This window comes from Yarrowia lipolytica, chromosome 1D (genome assembly GCF_001761485.1).
Source record: "Yarrowia lipolytica chromosome 1D, complete sequence".
NCBI classification, from domain to species: Eukaryota; Fungi; Ascomycota; class Dipodascomycetes; order Dipodascales; genus Yarrowia; species Yarrowia lipolytica.
In genome coordinates this window covers 1,461,506-1,480,597 of record NC_090773.1, presented here as the reverse complement: position 1 = coordinate 1,480,597, position 19,092 = coordinate 1,461,506, and the positions used below count along the sequence as shown (strand labels likewise).

The following is a 19,092-nucleotide window of genomic DNA, read 5'->3' as shown; positions in this document are numbered from 1 at the left end:
TTCGACGGTTGATGAAAGTAGCGGAGCGAATTGTTACCTATTGAATAGGTGCACTAGTCCAAAATGGGATGGCCTAATAATTGTTGAAGGTAATACCCGGTAGGGTAATACCCGGTAATGAGAGGAATCAGCTGGGTCGTAGACGAGATGTCCATCCTGTAGATAGTTTTATCCACTGATCTAGAATCTCTTTTCTGGTGAATGAGCAAGCACACACCAGTCAGAACGTGGTGTCCCTATTTTTATTTTTTTTTCTGCATGTACATTCATTTAATTATAACTTTTGCTGTGAAAGAAATAACCTTTGAAATGAATGTACGCTTACACGAATATTACTAATTAAACACGTTTAGTGTCATGGTCCAACTTGGCACGTACCTATTTCCAGTAAAAAAATCATAAAAAAACCTGGTTCAGTCCGTGTTGTATGGTTGGTGCGCACATAACTTAGCGTATTTGTTCCGTTCATCGGGAAAACGCCACCTCCAGTCTCCAGTTCTCTAATCTCAATCCCTCCATTGCCCCTCCTTCGTTTGCAATTGCCTTTTGAAAACGTTCTCCTTGTGGTTCTTCTTCGTCATTGGTTTGGTTCTGCGTCCCCTGTGGTGACTACGCGCCCTGCTACGCTGTTCTCTCGGTGGCCTCGGCCGCCTTTTACGCTTGCTACTGTGTCTACTCTCGCTCATCGTGAAGTGCTGGCGGGTGTCCATCGTAGAAACACATCTGGGCTTCCTTCAGGAATTGAAGCAAACCCTGTTGGACATGTCCCACTTGTTTAGGCCTTTCCTCAAACAGCTCGCACATCTATTTCAAGCAGCCTTGAGAGAGGCTTGCTTAAGGCTTGTTAACACACAGGCCTGCATAGATAAAATAACCGTAACAATGTAACTCGTGAGTTGACCTGGGAAAGAGGGGAGTACTCCACATTTCGACTCGGTAAAGATCCAGTCCTTTAGAGAGTCCACTGACGGAATCTTCATCCTGGTCAACATGGAAAGAAGAACTTCGCACTTGCAGAAGATATGCTCGTGCCTAAAACCCTCCCAACAGGACTCTAAGTAACCTCAGTTGAACCTCTAACTGAAAAGTGTATGTTCTCACTGTGATCTTAAGAAATAGACGACATTTCTTTACATATTCAGCTCAGTGATGGTGGAAGTAAGAATAGGTCGCTCTGTGATAGTGCGAGTATACACCTACTGGTACTGTATGTACTGTACTTGTTCAGTGCTGGTGTGTACTCGTATTGTGATGTACAATACAGTGTACTGTACTGGTACGATTCCAGCTGTTCGTGCAAGCCACGACGTCAACTACAATACGATTAGCAATAATAATAATTAATTAATGTACAATAATGATCTCCTCCACACCTACCGTATCCTCAACAATATCTCCTCCAATAAATTCTCTCACTTCATAGTGTTCTTCTCATACTCGCGTCGGGCAAGTACTAGGTCGACCCACGGCTGGGCCTTGGCCTGTGTAGCAACCACACCGCGGAGCTGCGACACCCAAGTGTCCTTGGTGGCCTCGGAGTCAGCGTAAAAGTCGATGATCTCGCCGTTGGCAAACCGGAGGCGGAAACCCTCGTTGGCAAACATGAAGCCATCCGACTCGGCAGCAAACACAGACTTGCGCCGCTGCTTGTCTCGGCCCACCTCGACTGTGGGCTGCGACAGAGCAGATTTGTCCGCAATGACTGCCACAGCTTTAGCCAGGTTGATAGTAGCACGAGGCTTGCGAGAAGTCTCCGAGTACGCCGTCAGAGTTGTGCCTCGAAGGGTAAAGTACCGACGTCGCCAGTACTTGCAGTCACCTCCATGCTGGCTCATGAAACCTTCCGTTTCAATATGAGTCTTGGCTGAGGCCTCCTTGAGAGTCTCCTGAGCAGCCTCAATAGAAACGGGCAGAGTCTCGCTCTTGGAACCGCGGGGAATGTACATGAGTTCAATCTCCAGCTTTGCAATCTTGTAAGGTTGGCGCTTCTTGCCGTTGACCTCGGTCCATTCATTGAAACAGTTGACCTCAAACACGCCCGGTTTGCCATAGATCTCCTGCTCATACTGCGCAAATGCAATGTACGACCGGCCAAACGAGCCGTCCTTGGCAGTGAGGGCATCCCAGGGGTCTGCAGGAGCCGCTGGAGCTGCTGGAGTGCCGCCATTGAGCCGAGGGTCCGATTTTTTGCCAAACAGCTTGCCCAGCTTGTTCTTGGTGGACATGGACGAGTTGCTGGGCCGTCGCTGAACCACCGGAGCGACCATGGGGGGCAGCTTGCGCTTCCATCGTGTTCGCAGCGTCAGAATGAACTCCAGATCCTTCTCCACAGTGAGCTCAAACTCCTGATCAAGACGCGTAGATTTGCGGAGAGACTCGTAAGGCGTGGTGATGCAATGGATACCGTTGTCCATGGTCAGAGACAGAACAGCGTTCTTGGAGTCCACACTAGGCAGATCCAGGTCCTTGAGACCGAGCAGGCGCACGAAAAGACGTCCAGACTCGACCGTGGGCATTCGCTGAGACGACGGAATGGTCTTTTTGGACCGGATTTGGGAGGCAGGTGCTGGAACAGTCTTAGGTGCTGCCCCAGGAACAGCAGAACCAACCCCTCCTGTCGCACCAACTCCACTCACTTCAGGATCACCGACCATAGATTTGTACTGCTCGGGCATGGGAGGCATCTCAGGAGTGGGTTCAGCAACATTGCTGCCTCCATCCCACTTCTTGACAGGGCCAGAAAGTCGCCGGTTGATCTCCCGAGCTGGACCGTTAGCAATAACGATACGATTGTTCTCCCGCAGCGAGTAGCCACGTTTCTGCACGCTGATCACCCGGTCAAACTCGCTCTCCAGATCCGCAAACATACTCTCGGTGTCCTCAGTCAAGTCCTCGATGGAGAACTCAAGCTTCGGAGCCGGAAGCTTGATGGGGGTCTGCGAAATCTCCCGTTGAAGATGGTCGTCATATTCGGAGTCGTCAGAACCTCGGCTGCTCAGATCTCGCATCGTATCGTTATAACCGAGACCTCCAAAGTCCCCAGACACCTTGCGACGGGCGTGGGTGAACCGCGACACCTCATCGTGAGCCAGCGACTTGCGTGCCCGAATCGAGTTGTTGCGGCCGTGCATCTTGATGGTCTGCTGATCCTCGGGCACGTACTCCTCTTTGACGGGAATATCTTGCATGACGTCATACTGCTTGAACTGGTCGCCAAATTGGGATTCGGGAGAGTGATCCAGAGAAAGAGAATACTGAGAGAACTCCTTCTTCACGTGACCACCTTCATCGGCTGATTCAAATCGTCCAGTCGTGTGAGCAGAATCAAAACGACCATCTGTGTGCTCTCCAGCTTCTGTATGCTCTCCAGGGATAGCAGGAAGTGCTGGTGTGGGAACCGAAGGAAGAGGTGGTGCAGTAGCTCCAGCACTGGATGGCACAGAAGTAGTCACATCTCCGCTGTCAGCACCTACGGCAATCACACCTGGAGCAGACATATCCTCCTCTCCGCCCTCACTCCACTCAGGCAAGACACTCACCTGTTCAGGCACAATGGAGTTATTGGGCCGCTGGTGAACGTCAGGAGAGACTCCAAACTGGCCGAGAGGCGTGTGGAAGTTGGGCGTCGGTAGATTGGGCGTGGGAATCACGGGAGCTGCAAGAGAGCGAGACACATTGACTGACTCGGGGGTAGCATCGGGGTCAAACTCGTTGTCGAGCCCGTCGTCGAGTTCAGCGCCTGACAACTCGGCAGGGAGAATATCCGGCAAGGAAGGAACGGGGGGAATGTCTCCGTTTAATGGCTCGGACTCGCTCTCCTGCAGCATTGTCATGAGTCCCACTTGGCTGGGCAGAGTAGACATGGATGTTGCAGTGGCACCGACTGCAGTGGCAGCCGCTCCAGGAACAGCACCACCAACAGGAACACGAGGAACAGACATTCGGTCACGTGTCACTGGGATGATGGGCTTGTTGGTGACAGGATCAATGGCAGCGCTAGTTCCAACCACAGGAGGCCGGTTCAGGTTATTTACTGGCACGTCATCAATGATCATGCTTCGAGGAGTGGTGGACACAAACGGAGAGCTCGATGTCACGGGGGTAGTTGGCGCATCAACCACCGGGCTCGTTGGCGCACCCTCGGGCTGATGGACAACAGCTTCGGCCGCAGCCTCAGCAGTACGCTCCAACTCTGCCACGGGAAGGACAGGCAAGTCAACGGTCTGATTAACCGTGTTCTCCACCGTCTCCGTAGTTGCTGCCACTGGAGTAGTGGCTACCGGTGCAAGTTCATGCTCAAGCTCGGCAGGAATTGCCGGCATCGGAGGCACCACCTCATTGGCAACGCCAGCCTCCTCCACAAGCCGAGAGTCGTTGAGAGCAGTCATCATGCCGATTGAAGAGACGTCGTGCGACTCAGTGTCATCACGCGTCATGTCACGCGCCTCGTCTCGCTCCGGCTCAACAAGCTCAAACTGCGGCTCGGGTTTGATGGGGTCGTGCTGAGGTTCGTGCTTGATGAACTGCTCGTGCACAATCTCGTCCACGGGTTCGCTCTTGACAAACTCGCCCTTGACAGGGGATTCGGACTCAGACTCGGAGCCAAAATCATAGTCATGTGATTGTTCTATGGCCTCATCTTGTGATTGCCGCATCTCCGAGTCTGCAATCAGAGCTCGAGCACCTTGAATGGCTGACTCATCAGCCTCGTCGTAGCGGCCATCTGACTCGGCCGACACGTCACGTGTCGCATCAGTTCCCTCAAACTTATCCATCTTGGGGAAAAACGGCGTAATGTCTCTTTTCTCTCCCTTGACGCCACTAGTGAGAATACCGGTGGTCTTCATGGGAGAGTCCTGCTCAGCAGGAGACTCAAAGCCCATGAGAGGAGTAAAGTCACGGTGTTGTGGAAGCGAAAAGTCCGAAAACGAAGATACAGTCACAGGAGCAGTGTCGTCATCCTCATACTCAGGAGCAGCAGCCACGGGAGCTTGACGCAGCTTGGTAACGAGAAGAGGAGTTTCGGACTCAATGTCGGAGTGAGATTGGTCCTCGGGGTCTGTGGGCACGTGAGAAGCCACGTGATCAGTGGCCGTAGACGCTGTAAAGTCGGCCAGTGATTTGGTTTCAACAGACTCTTCCGTCTCTTCCGACTCAGTCTCCGATTCTTCAACATCGTCCTCTTCCTCTTCCTCATCTCCCTGGTTCTGCTCTGTATCCTTGTTCAAGTCTGTGAGAATATCTCCTACCGCCTCGCGGTTCAGATGCTCAGCAGGAACCTCGGGGACAGCCGGAACAAAGTCATCAATCGTCTCATCGGCCTTCTTGACGCTGAAAGACGACTCAGGACCGAAGGAGAATCGTCCAGAGTCCCGTCCAGCACCGCTCATAGACTCGTTCATGGACAAGTCGCCACGAGGAATATCCGCGAGAATCTCGTCGGGATTGAAGTCGTCGAAATTGTCAGGCTCGGTCTTAATATCAGAACCAGGAAGAATGTCGTCCACCACCTCCGTCTTTATGTTGCGCACTGAACGGTCAAACATGACAGAAGCGTCACCGATGTCAGATTGCTGGACGGGTTGGACAAGACGAGCCGCCGTCTCCTCTTCCTCTTCCTCCTCATCTTCCTCCGGCTCCTGTTCAGAGCCTTCTTCTTCCTCCTCACTCTCTTCCTCCTCATCCTCTTCCTCCTCTCCACTCTCCTCACTTTCCTCCTCATCCTCCTCGTCAGTGGGGGCATCGTTGTGGACGACGGAACGTTCTTCAGGATGAAGCTCTGTGGTGGTCTGGTTGAATGAGTGGGCAAAAGATGACGACTCAGACTTGGACTCTTCCGACTCCGTCTTTGTCACGTGGCTGAACGAAGACGACCAGTCCTCATGCTCTACAGCAGGAAGAGGTACAGGCGTCTCAACAGAAGACGTATGAACGGTGTGCTCGCCAGGAACATCACTCATGTCACGTGCCTGCTCTGACAGCTCGTCGGGCAGAATCTGTGACAGATGCACGTTGCCCTCGTACTCGTTCTTAAGCGCCTCATTGAGTCCCTCAGAGAAGGAGAATTCCTCCTTGGAGTCCTGGAAGTCGTTCTCTAGGCCGGTGGAGGCGATAGAGGCGGCCGAAGCCGAGTGCACGGGAGCCTCTGTTGAAGGTGTAGGTGCCTCGGCAACACCAATTGTAGAGGCGACAGCAGCAACGTCACTCACTGAAGGAACGGCTTGTGTCACTGTAGCCTCCTTGGCGGTCTCTCCAGCTTCTCCGATCATCTCTTCGGAGTCCTGGAACTCGTCCTCGCTCTCCTCGTCCTCGCTCTCCTCTTCCTCGTCTTCCTCATCCTCCTCATCTTCCTCATCTTCCTCGTTAATCACACCCTCAGCAGGCTTAGATTCGTTCTCCAACGCCTTGATGACGGAGCGTCGTCGCTGAGACACTCGTCGGGTCATCTGAGCCTTCTCGTCGCTGTGAGAGTCAATTGTAGGCACATGATGTTTGGTGGAAATCTTGCGCTCGTTGTCCAACAGTGATTCTTTTCGCGTGAGGTTCACGGGAATGACCAGCCGGCCGTTGTGATCAAACTGAGCCTCGTACTGACCCTGCTCGTACTCGGAGAACGAGCCCACCATAGGAGATTCTTCAGGAAGTTGATGGTCGATAAGAGCCTCTCGAATGTACTCCTTTGAGTCGGGTCCGAGGGAATTGTGGCCACGTGACTCGAGCGACACCTGGTGAGCGTCATCAATCGTGTTTTCAATCATGTTCAGTTTGTTGTCGGATAGAGAACGTTGCGAAAAGACGGCCTTGACGGAGTTTTCAATCGATGGAGAATCCAAATCTACAGGAGCATGGATTTCTGGTTGTGTACCCTCACCATCGCTCTCACTATCAATCAAATCAACCTGGGGAATCATAGGGAGAGGTCGTCGGGGAGCAGAGATTGGAGTGATGATGTCGTCGTTGTAAAAGTCGTTGAAGCCGGGCTCAATGACTGGGTGGTTGTCGTGGATATCATCCTCATGAGGCGAAAACTCCTCATCGGATCGCATCAGAGGAGATTCGGGACCCAACTCGGGGGTCAGCGTCTCGTACATGACAATGGACGGAGGCTCCATGTTGAAGGTCACGTTCTTCTTGGATTTTGAGCGGGTCAGGTTGCCTTCCTCTTCGACCAGGCGGGAGAGGCTGCCGTCTTCTTCGCGCGCTGGCTGCCCATTTTGAACCTCGTAGTTATCATCACCATGGTAGTCCTCTTGGTAGTACTCCTGGATAGGTTCAAACTCCTGCTTGACCACCGGAGTTTCCAGCACCTCATCAATTCCGCCAATAGGAGGACTACCGTAGTCTGAAGAAGGGCTTCCGGGCTGTGGCGAAAACTCCCGCGGACCATGGAGCCGGGAGTTGGAGTTGGCCCGTCGAATTACCTGCTTGAGAGGACGGCCCAGTGATCCTGGCGGTGGCTCGTATCCTGGAGAACCCTCTCTGAACTCGAGAGAGGAGAAGTGGGGCGACGAGTTGACAAACTGCGGGTTAGGCGAGTTGTAGACGTTGGACTGTGGCGGTTTGGGGGTGAACTTGTCATTGTTTTTTTCGAGGTCGTTCCAGAAGGACCGGATGTTGCGCGTGTTGGCGGTACCTGCGACTTTGGTCTTGTGTGTTTTTTCTGAGTTAGCAGGGAATGACGGCAGAGGAGGGTCGAATGTTCTGAGCGAGCAACAACACATGGTTCAAAGACGTGCTAGCATATCGTTCCAGGTCTCTGCCCAACTGTCGATGAAATCGGCCGTACTCTGAACTGTCTCCTGTGCTCTGAAGTTATCTTTGGATATTCTTCCGCTTGTCGTTGTATCTCTTTCGATCTCACAGCTGCTTCGCAACTGCGGCTCCTTCAGCTACTCACCATCTTTCATCGCCTCGAAAATCTTTCTCTGAGTCTGCTGTGACTTATTAATCCTCAGGGGCATTATGGGTTCGCCGGACTCCTGCCGCGGCGACGAGGGGGCAGACATGGTCGTGTGTGAATGTACTTTAGCTGGGTGTGTGCTGAGATTGCAAAGAGTGTCGTGACAATGCTGCAAAGGTGTAGGAGCACATTAAGGTTCCCACACATACAACGGTCTAAACAAACAAATGTATGAAAACAGACAGGACTTGGAGGGGATGTACAGCGTCGCCAGAGGGCCAGAATGATGATTTTTTTTTCCTCTGAAGACATAACCCGCTCTTGAGACTCCCCCCAAACCATTTCCCACCTTCTTATTCTACAGTCAACTCCCTATATTCTCTCCTTCTTAACTCACCCAGCCGCACACCCCCCAAGGCTATTTTTGGCCTTTCTAATTTGCGGCAAAACACGACTGCGGTTTTTTTTTTGCTTTTAGGGGGCAAGATAATATCCTCCATAGCTCTGCTCGTGTGGCCCAGACACGCACACTGAGCTCGTTTCAGCTCGTGTAGCCCTGGTCCTTGTCCACGCTCTCTTTTTGGCACTGCCTTGCATTCACAACAACAAAAGTCAAGTGTGTCTGCGCAGGCATGCACCTCCAACCTTGTCGCGTGTCGAGACGCGTCCACGAGAATGCAGGAGGACAAGAGGTGGAGTGAATCCAGATGGAACGGGGAGTCGTGCTGGAGACCAGTAGAGATTATCACGTGACAAAACTCGTGCCTGGGCACAATGACACGTTGGAAACCCTCTCGACCACCACAGACGATGGCCGTGGGCGCTGGCCCATCAAACTCTAATATATGATGAGCCGGAGTCTGATTTTATGCGATTTTGACTGTTTCAGGTCGTGTAACTCGAGTTATGGGGGATTTAGCGACACGGTCTTGGTCGTCTCGTATCGAAGATTGTTCTGGTTGTGTCAGGATTTTGCCAGCATCATTATCTTACGTTTTAACGCCCCACATGTCATTTCTTTGTATAAGGAGGCGATCGTACGTAGGGAAATGAACCCGTGCAGATCACCTATACACCCAAACTTTAGTTGAAGGCTTAGTTGACTCTCTAGTTAGAGAATGCGGAGGTGCAGGGGGGGCGCAAACACGCCAAAAAGGGGAACAAATTAGGCGGAAATTAACAGAAACGGAGATGGTAGATGGACAAAAACAACCAGCCACAAGTAGTTTCGCCTTGTGGCGAGACTCTACGACATGAGTGTGACTTGGTAACTTGAACATACAAGTACTCGTACTGGTACCAGTACTTTCACCTCGAATGAGACCGCAATAGCTAGCAAATACGAAAAGTATTGTATGTACATCCTACCACGTTCCCGCAACTTACCATTGATATCATTACTTAGTCGTCGCTGAACTCCAAGTCCAACGGGCTATTACATTTGTCCGAGGTTTCAAATCAGCAGTCGTGCACTCGCTCGACAATGTTGTATAAATTAAACCAGGCCCAACAACTCCTTGGGAACGGTGCTCTCCTTGAAAGCGGTTCGAATGAACCGTCGTCGCCGCCACTCTCCTCTCACTCCCTTCTCCACATCGTAGACCCACTCGTCGTTGTCCATCTCCGTACATCGTCCCAGCCCTCGCTCTCCAACCCACTCATTGGGGTTCATGTCCACTTCCCAATCATGCATTTTTGAGAACAGCCATCCCTCAGGGGCCTCAACGTCGCCCAAAAAGGGTGCCCCAGGAGGCCGCTTCTTGGCCTGTCTCCAGGAAGAACCCAGGTCGTAAACCAAGGATGTGAACACCCAAGAGTCCCATTGTCGGGGAGTCAAGCCCTGTCGCTGAAGCTCAAAGATCTCGACCGTCTCTCCCTGAGGAGGTTCATCGTTAATGAACTCCTTCTTCTGCACCTTTTGCAGAATAGCAATAACAGGGGACTCCTTGGGCTTCTCCTCGTCGTCAGACTTCTCCAGCTCGTCCAAAATAGCCACGATTCGCTTGAGAAGCGTAGGATGGCCGGCAATAATGACTCCCCAGCCAGCTCCAATCTGCAGAGCCTTCCAGGGGATGAAGGCCGACAGAAAAAAAGTGCCAATCATGGCAAATCCAATCAAAAGGAAAATGAGAGCAGAGAGAGACTCGTTGGCAAATCCCGCGGGTCCTGACAGGAAGCTTTCGAGCTTGTCAAGCGCCTTGATCAGGTTAGTGGTGGCGTTCTGGAAGTTCTTCATACTCTTCTTAACGTCTACAGGCTTCTTTTCAGCGGCCTTGATTCGCTTGATTTGTGCGGCTCGGATCGACGTGTCGTCGTCGGCAGCCATGTCAAACTCGTTTTTGACCGTCCACGGGCTGGGACGGTATTCTTTGGGCAGAGGATGTTTTTCGGCGTAGGCTGGAGCCATGATGCCGTACATGAAGAGCAGACCAGGCAGCACAAAGACAATACCGGGGTACAGGCACATGGCGGTATAGATGAAGATGCAGGAGATGGATAGGCATGGGTTCTGCCACTGGATGGCCTTGAGAACCACGGTCTGGGTCTTCATGACGCCTCCGGCTCGCTTGCTGAGCTCGGCAATGTTTCGCAGCAGCAGCGGGATACTCAATTCAGGACCGGCCTCGTGGGCTTCGGGGTCAAACACCGGTTTGGGGGGGTTATGTTGCGAGATTCGGAACGGCTCGGAGGACGCGGTAGAGGCAACAGATACAGAGTCGTCGAAAACGGAGATATCCGACTCGGAAAAGGGCTCCTCCGAGATGTCCAAGGCCCGGATCGTACTGAAGGACCCTCGTCGCGATCCCGAGCCCGTGGGTGTGGCCACGGCCGAGCCGAGGTCCGAATCGACATCTCCGATAATCGATTTCTTGAGCTTGGGAAGAATCACCTTGTCGTACAAGGCATCGACAAAGTGCCGGGAGTGGCGTGGGATGGATGGTCCGAGCCACGACGTCCTAGAAGCTGCTGACGAAGATGCCACACTGGCAGAATCGTCTGTGGAGAGGGGCTTATCCTTCTTAAGCAACATGTCCAGCTGGGACGCCAGCTCGTTGGCGTAGTCCATGGTTCCCATGGACGTCTGGGAGTCGTTTACCAGGCCGTAGATGGACGATTCCGACTGCGATCCAGTGAGTCGTCGGAACATGTGTGCGGGTGGTTGTGTGAAAGTAGTGTCTTGTGTTGTGTCACTTGTGTTGTGAGGTGTGGCTGTGATTGAGGTGACGTCTAAGTGTCTGGGCAATATCTAACGACTGGAGAGTTGATTAAGTCCTCGGGTCCTCCTCTCAGCTCAAGATTAGCTGGGCTGTAGTGGTTCGTATCGTAGCTTTCGGGCTACCCGCATACATTACAGTGCCTGCTTTATTAGGCTTTGGGTCTTGCACATGATAATGTCGATGTGGGGGAGCAACAAAGGGGGGGGTATGTTGTGGGGTATTGGTGCAGCTTTGAAGGGATATAAATAGATGGCTAGGATGAGGGCTGCCGTAATAGCCGACGCCATGTTTCTCCCGGTCTCTCTGTCGCCTCTAATACCACTTTTGAGACTCCTCCCTGGCATATGTTGCACCTTGCATACAGGGACATAACACACCCACCCCACATCTATGTCCGAGCTCACCTGGCAGAGCAACTTCGATAGTTCGTGTTTAAAACGTCGCAAGGACAAGAGCGCCGGTTTTGGGTAACTAGAGGGCTATCTGAACCGCGTGTTTGTGTCTGATTGTCTATCCAGCGAATATTGGCTGAATTGGGCACTACCCCAGATTTGCCCCGCCATACTGTTAAGCTATAAATTCACTCACGGGAGTTTAACTGGATTAAGGGGAATTAAGTAGGATTAAATTTAGATTTTTCGGGATATCGAAGTGAAAACTCGAAGAAAATTCAGATTAATTCATATCAACGCGAAAAAGTAAACAAGAATACCACTGATTAAGAAATCTCTGTAACTTTTACTGTCATCAAACTGTTCCAGATAGACATGAGAATTGTTACAGCGTACAAATACACCGCTCGCTTGCATTCGTACAGTGTATTGTACATGCGACTTTACAATATGTCTGATCTTTCATGTACTGGTACTTCATTATACCCCAAATCCCCCAACATAACATACACAATCCCTACTTCTACATGCTGGCTGCTCCCTTATTATCCCTAACCGTATATTTACTGTACTAATCACGTGTAATGACAGTGATGTGTGTCTGGACTGCTGAACCGCTTCAGAGCAACAGGTAGATGTTGATGCCTAACGAGACAATCATGACAAGAACTCCGTACAGACACAATGCCAGGCCGGACCATTTGAGCCAGTCTTCTGAGTTGCTCGCGTCTGCTCCAATCAGCTTGTAGGCGAATAGACCGGGCAGAATGAACGAGATGGACGTGGAGCCTGTGCTTCCCACAAACGCCAGCATGAGTTCCAGCGACTCCACAGTCAAAGCGGTGATGTAACTGGCTACCACAATGATAGTGGTTACGATTCCAAACCGTGCGGTGGTCATGGAACCGGGTTGGCCGCCGCTAGTAGGGTGAACCATCTCTTCTTCCGAAGACGGAAGTCTGCTCCAGGACACCTTGTGTGCCAAAGATTTGACAAATCCGCTGGACTGAAACCACGAATAGGTATGGTCCAGCGAGGCTCGGCAGGGGTGGCATTGTAGCGGGTATGACAGAACCACCATGAACGCAATGCAAAAACGAGCAATCTCAGTGGCGACAGACGATGGGTACATAGACACAATGTTTCCAGACACAATGTTTCCGAAGGACAGGTAGCCCGTGACTCCAACGAGGCAGTAGCAGAAGGCCGAGAAGGAGATGGAGGTGGCAACGACTCGGTTGATGTTGGCGGCGGTTCGGTGCTGCAGCTCGTTGACAATGGAAAACATGTTCTGGTGGCAGGTGAATGCAAAGACAATGATGGGGAAGCAAGATAGCACGTTGGAGATCTTGGCGGGCTTAAAGAGCGAGATGGGAGCGCGGGTGGAGGAAATGTCCGAGAAGAGGTAGTAGGCCACCACCAGCACAATGAGATAGCCCACAGAGATGAGCGCTACCAGCGACGTGTACTTGAGCGAGTCGATTTTTCGCAGGTACGACAACGGAACGACGATGGCGACGGACGCCAGAATCCAAAACTCGCGGCTCACGATAAACTGCGTGTTATCTCCGGGGTTGAACAGTGATTGCACCACCTGGGGCATGAGGTCGCCCACAATGATGAGGTACGAGACGCCAACACCGAAACACTTGACGGCGATGGCAATGTCGAAGATGACGCTCAGCGACGGGTAGGTCTGGGATGCCAGCGCAAAGAAGGACGCCTGTCTAGCGGGAGCGTAGAATGCACATCGGCCCTGGAGGAAAAGACCAAAGCCCGACAGAGAGCCGGACATGATAATGAGAAAGACGCCCAGGAAAAGCGAGTTCTGCCTCAGCGCAAACGGCATGGCCAGAATGCCCGCGCCAACAATGGTGTTCACCAGGTTGATCACCGACGACATGATGGTTCCTGTGGCTTGGTAGGCCGAAGATACCGGCTCCAGCGGCTCTGAGTGAACGGATCCGTACTGCATGTCTGTGCTTTGCCGCGACGAGGGTTCCGCTTGGGTCATGTAGAAGGAAGCGGAAAAGAGCCGTTTAAAAGAGTGCAAATGGGGTCTCGTAAAGGTCTAATGGCGGTTGACGATCTGGACAACTTTATTTACTAGGCCGTGATAACATGCATCGCGCACAGCTGTTAATGATAGTTCCACCCGTCACCTGACCGAGCGGAGATAACGCACGGCACGTGACAGGTCATGTGTCGACAGCCCGGGGGGGGCGGGTGCGCGCCAATATCCCTGTCACGTGACTAGAAACTGACTCGCTCAGCGTGTTTTCTTCTTGTCACTCGTAATTTTTCCACCGCAGTTGAGTTCGTCGGTTCCCTCACACCCACTCTAATCTTAGTGTGTCAAATGAGACAAACGGAAAAACGGGAGTACCTCCGCATGACCACTTATTTGGGGTTGTGCAGCTCGGATACTGATGAGAATTTGATACAAGTATAAATATACGTTGATTTCTCGCCGTGCCGACTTTCAGACCTCTACGACCTCCCCAACTCCGTCCTTACTCCTCTCCTATTCTCAACCTGCTTCAGTAGTATGTACTAAGAGGTACGAGCTAATAACTTGCTTGCGGCGCGCGAGTCTATTGGGAGAGACCAGAAAAAACTACGAGAAGCCCAGAAAAAAAGTGGAGAATCAAAGGTAGGACACAGAAAAAAAAAAAAAAAAAAAAAAACCTGTTGCTCACGTGATAGAGACAGGTGTGGCGGTCGCTGCTTTGTTGCGTGCGACAGACTAACGTTTGTATCACGTGGGTCGCGGTTTGAACTGTTCTTGTGTGTGGCTTGTCTTGCAGCACCGACTTCAGCGGAGTCCGAAAGCAAAACCAGCCTAGCCTGTTCAGGAAGGAACAGTCGAAAATGATAGATCCAGGGTTTCCCGAAAAGAATCTTCATCGCTTCGGTCACAGCTAGGTACCCCACAGAATAAAACATTCTTGCAACATTCTATGGTGCGGGTTGTCCTTCTCCTTTGAAGTTGTGATCTGTTCTGGGTAGGAGAGAGTGGAGTAAGACATCAGTATATGCTCCAAGTACCCTACGGTATTTGTACGAAGAGTCACGTACGATTACTTGTACTTGCGCTTTGATTGTCGCAGTTGGATTTACAACCTGAGTAATTGTGTTACATACCGCACCAGGTACTTCTACTCGGTTCGGAGAGTCTACAAGTAGTACATACAACGTGATCTGAGCTGGGTCGCAAACGGAGGAATAGAACAGGTGATATCTATGGTGCAAGTTCTTGTAAAGATACAGTAACATACAAGTACAATGTAAAAGTACAGTGTTCCAGTAATGATACTCTAAGTACAAGTACGTTGTTTTCATCTTCAGAGGCGGATCCCCCTTAATCTCTCTCCTCGCGGCTTGTTCTCGACTCTGAATCGAACTGGAACTTGTGTATAAAGGAAATGAGCTTCGACTCACAGTCGAGCCCGTTAATCGAGCTGGGGACACCAGTTTGGCTCTTCGAAGAGGGGAATGTTGCGCCTTGGCCGTACACTGCGACAATCGAAGTTTTGCTTCTCCTAAAAGTACAAGTACTTGTACTGATGACTGGGAGTGCCGTTGCAAATACTATACAAGGTACCTGTACCTGTACATTCCTCCTTCTGAAATTTCCGTCGCTGATCTCCTTTCGATTTCAATTCCTATACTCTCTCTCCTAGACTTCATGCTCACCCACCATATACATGGTCAATCGAGGCACCATAACAGGATGTTCAAAAAGGTCAATTCGAGACAAAGTCGCCAAAAAACACAGTTAATCATTCCTACCACGTGTTTGTAGAATCCTTTTCAAGTCCTAGTTTTAATATCATTATTGGTTCTATCTCAATGCTCTTCTATATTCAAGTCCAACCCCGTGAAAGAATACGAGTATTTAACGCACATCGGTACGAGCTGGACACACAACCAATACAGTATTGCTACAAATGCAATACAATAATACACCGTACCAGATGAGCATAACTTAACCATTCAGTCATTCAGTCAACCGGTATTGATATCAAAACGATGGAGAATCAGATTTGTGCGAGTCTGAGTGCAACACTACAACTTTGGTATCGGTAGGTAGGCAGCCACGTAGTTACGTCGCGATGCACACAAGGCTGTAGCGCTCAGTAACAGCAAGTAGACCAACACCCTACTCTTCAGTAATAATCTAATCGTAATTCATTCTTTAGACAAAAGGTTATATTTAGTGAGCACCGTTCTTGTGGTGCTTGAGGTGGAACTGGTAGTCGGAGATGTATCCAAAGAGGAAGATACCGAGAATCAGATGCAGGAGGGGAGCACCAGAAGCCTTACCGGACTTGGGGTGAAAGTACTTTCGGTAGTAAAGCTTGAAGGGGTTGGCGGTCTTGGGAAGAGCGGGGGCAGCTCCCTGGGGAAGGGCCTTGTAGAAAGACACAACATCGGCCATTCGCTTAGCGTTGGGGGCTCCGTGGAGGGTCTGTGTTAGTTAAATGTCAAGCAAGTGGTTCATCACATGTGTAATGTATGCGACACGACGAATGGAGTGGACTTGAACTCAGTAGTGTTGTGCTTGAATGGCGTGGGGTAGTTGACCGATGGTTCCAATGAAGACAACAGGTGTCTCGTGATCGACGTTGGATATTGACATGGGGTTGCGCTTCGTGGTCCTCTTGATGGTCGAGTGTGTTGCTGTGCTTGCCCTGGGTGGTGTTCAATGTGTCGCATGACGTGTATCTAAAGACGTCAATCTGATATCAATTTCACATTGAGGGATGGATATCACACCATTGACATGATTGAACCTGCCACATCACAAACACGCCCCGACCACATCCACACATCACATCACCGCGCACAAATAACCACGCACCACTACCACGCACGTCCATCACGTTCAACCCATCATCACACTCCAATTGGGGCATCAATCATCCAACAAAAACCCCACGCGTGCCACAAACAGGCCACCACATCAATTCGTCCTTCTCCGCCTGCCTTTCCAGCCTTTGTGTTGTTCAGTGTCGAGTTGTTTCATTCGTCGTGCAAGTGTCACTTGTCGGTCACATAGCTCCATGCCACGTGGCACATTGCAATTCTTTTTTTTGGTACTCACAGCAGGAGAAGCCACCTTGGGGGGGATGAGGGTGGAGAGCTGTCGTCGGAAGATCATGGACATTTTGTTGTGTCGTTTGGTTCTCTAAGAGGCTGTTGTGCTTCGAGAATATGCCGGGTGTTAAAACTTGGGTGTCAAAATGGCGCTCGGGCCAATCAGACTTCGTGCTCTAATATCCCGTTTGGAGGGTATTTACCAGGGTAAATTGGGTCACGAAGCTTATTAGTCCACACAAAAATTCAACCCTAACCCCGAACCAGAGATATTAGAGTTAGTGAGCTACTAGTTAGTAGCATTGGTTGGAAGTTCAAGTAATACTCATTGGGATAGTTTTGGGCTCGTTATAAGAGGAAAGAGACAGGAACAGACTAGGAATAGGTATAGAAACCGGCGAATTTGATTCGGAAAGTCGCTCCGCTCCAATAGATGTCTAAAATAACTACCCCGATACACTCCATTTAAGAAGTCGCTAGCGGCAGGTAAACGAAAGTAAATAGGAAGCTTAAGTTGCACCAGAAGGCGTGGAAACAGAGCAATACACACACGCTAGAGAGTCGGAATTTTGTACCAATACAAAACAAGATCCGATTCGGTACAGCTCTAGAAGCGCGGGTTTCAACTTCCATTCCGGTACCACCTCTCCAACCTGTTCTCCGTCGTTTTAAGTTCCACTAGTAGCCGTATTATGCAAAGGGGATGTCTTCCGCTGTCATTTATGGCAGGTCTAAATGCTGGGTCTGCGAGACGTCTGCTTTGACCCCAGTTTGTCGTGCAAAACATGTTGCCAAGTCTCTCTTTCTCTCGCCGTATTATGCTACCAGTGCTCTTATCGAAGTGTCTTATCTCGGTTAAACGGAGAGTGCAGTAAGCGATATTTAAGAGAGCGTCAAAAGAAAAGACACTAGAGATGCCAAAAAAGGTCCAGGAAGAGAGCAATAGGGCCAGACTTCCTTGCTGAGTTGATCAAGGTCTTGAAAATGACCCTGCCGTCTCTCAAGATACCTCTCATCCACCCCGCTATCCTATCCACTCGAAACACTAAACCGTTTTAACGTGCAGAGTGAAAAATAAAGACGAAGTGAATCGAAGTGCTGAGCTCCTACGACTACCATCCGATATCACTAATGAGCACCGTACCCAACGACCGAGAAATCGTCCAGGCCGTGGTCGACATCTGGCGCAAAGACAAGGCCACCGAAAAGCTCGGGGCCGCGAAGCTCACAGGACTGGTGAAGCTGACCCACTCGGACTGGCAGTTGAGTGAAAAGCGAGTCAAGACGGTTATGAAGGCTGCCAACCTGGGTCTGAACCAGGAAAAGTTCTGCTACGCGGGGTCTATTATGTCGCACGCGACTCCAGGGCTCGATATGCCTGAAAAAGTGACCCTCAACATTGCCAAGAACCGAGGCAAGGGCCTATATGCCAAGAAGGATATCAAGAAGGACGAGGAGCTGTGGAACGAGCAGGCGTTTCTGCTGGTTCCTCCTCTGGAGCATGTTGGTATCATGCGTAAGGGCATGGGCTGTGCCTTTTGTTCGCGGCCCTTCCAGTCGCACAATGGAGTGGAATGTCCGTCTTGTGCTGCCAAGTGGTGCGACAACCAGTGCAAGAAGAAGGACGTCACTCATGTGGCCATGTGGCACGAGAGTAGGCATGGGAAAGTGACGAGGGTGGAGTGGCGTGCCTTTGAGGACTTCTGTGTGGAAAATGGCTGGATGGCTCTGTATGCTCTGGGCCTACTGTGGCTGCGGGTCATCAGAGACCCTAAAAAGGACGAGGTGCAGAAGCAGATGATGGCGTTTGCGCGGGTCGGCCAGGATGAGCGCCACAAGGCCGTGGAGCAGTCCAACTCACTGTTTGCGTCCGAGCAGTCTGAGGTGCTGTGGAAGAAGGGCTACGAAATGCTGGACAAGCTACTATTGGACACGGAGTTTTCTTACGAGAAGGACTTTCTGCCCGGACTAGGCATGTTCAACATTAACAACGTGGACGGAAACATGTACTTAACCCAGAGTCATCTCAACCACTCGTGCGAACCCAATGTGGATGTCAAGAACGTGGGCCGAACGCAGGGCATTTCTGTGCGTGCCAAGCGAGATATCAAGACCGGAGAAGAACTGTTCACCACGTATGTAAACCCTGAGCACCAGTTGGATGACCGACGATACAATCTGCGAGTCAACTGGGGCTTCAACTGCAACTGTACCCGGTGCAAGAGGGAGGAGAGAGAGGAGATGGAATACCTGGACGAGCTGGTGTCCAACTGGACCATTGAGCACAAGCGCAAGGAGATGAAGGAGGAGAAGAAGGAGCGAACTCGAACCAGAACCCGAAGTGTTCATTTCGATAAGGAGCCTGAGGTGGTGGCATGATGAGGGGAGACGGAGTGAATAGGACCGTGTACCTGGGTAGGGCTATATTGCAATGAGATACGCATGGGTATTATTGTAGATGGTAAAAGACGCTGTAAACTAT

General features: G+C 51.0%; 5 protein-coding genes across 5 annotated transcripts; 1 reads left to right on the top strand and 4 right to left on the bottom strand.

The window, feature by feature from the left end:
* Positions 1-1,412: 1,412 nt before the first annotated feature.
* YALI1_D14725g (uncharacterized protein) lies at positions 1,413-8,006 on the bottom strand (the record flags this gene model as incomplete). Its single annotated transcript, XM_502719.3, has 2 exons — positions 1,413-7,660; positions 7,898-8,006. 2 exons carry the CDS (start codon positions 8,004-8,006, stop codon positions 1,413-1,415), a joined length of 6,357 nt encoding a protein of 2,118 aa, XP_502719.3.
* Positions 8,007-9,395: 1,389 nt separating this feature from the next.
* Positions 9,396-11,048, bottom strand: YALI1_D14695g (uncharacterized protein; the record flags this gene model as incomplete). The annotated part of the gene is made up of 1 exon (XM_502718.3): positions 9,396-11,048. The coding sequence occupies one exon, from the start codon at positions 11,046-11,048 to the stop codon at positions 9,396-9,398; it is 1,653 nt and encodes a 550-aa protein (XP_502718.1).
* Positions 11,049-12,129: 1,081 nt separating this feature from the next.
* Positions 12,130-13,524, bottom strand: YALI1_D14670g (uncharacterized protein; the record flags this gene model as incomplete). The annotated part of the gene is made up of 1 exon (XM_502717.3): positions 12,130-13,524. The coding sequence occupies one exon, from the start codon at positions 13,522-13,524 to the stop codon at positions 12,130-12,132; it is 1,395 nt and encodes a 464-aa protein (XP_502717.2).
* Positions 13,525-15,726: 2,202 nt separating this feature from the next.
* On the bottom strand, positions 15,727-16,680 carry YALI1_D14639g (uncharacterized protein; the record flags this gene model as incomplete). The annotated part of the gene is made up of 2 exons (XM_502716.3): positions 15,727-15,981; positions 16,618-16,680. 2 exons carry the CDS (start codon positions 16,678-16,680, stop codon positions 15,727-15,729), a joined length of 318 nt encoding a protein of 105 aa, XP_502716.2.
* Positions 16,681-17,345: 665 nt separating this feature from the next.
* YALI1_D14628g (uncharacterized protein) lies at positions 17,346-18,989 on the top strand (the record flags this gene model as incomplete). The annotated part of the gene is made up of 2 exons (XM_502715.3): positions 17,346-17,379; positions 17,707-18,989. 2 exons carry the CDS (start codon positions 17,346-17,348, stop codon positions 18,987-18,989), a joined length of 1,317 nt encoding a protein of 438 aa, XP_502715.3.
* Between the last annotated feature and the right edge of the window lie 103 nt (positions 18,990-19,092).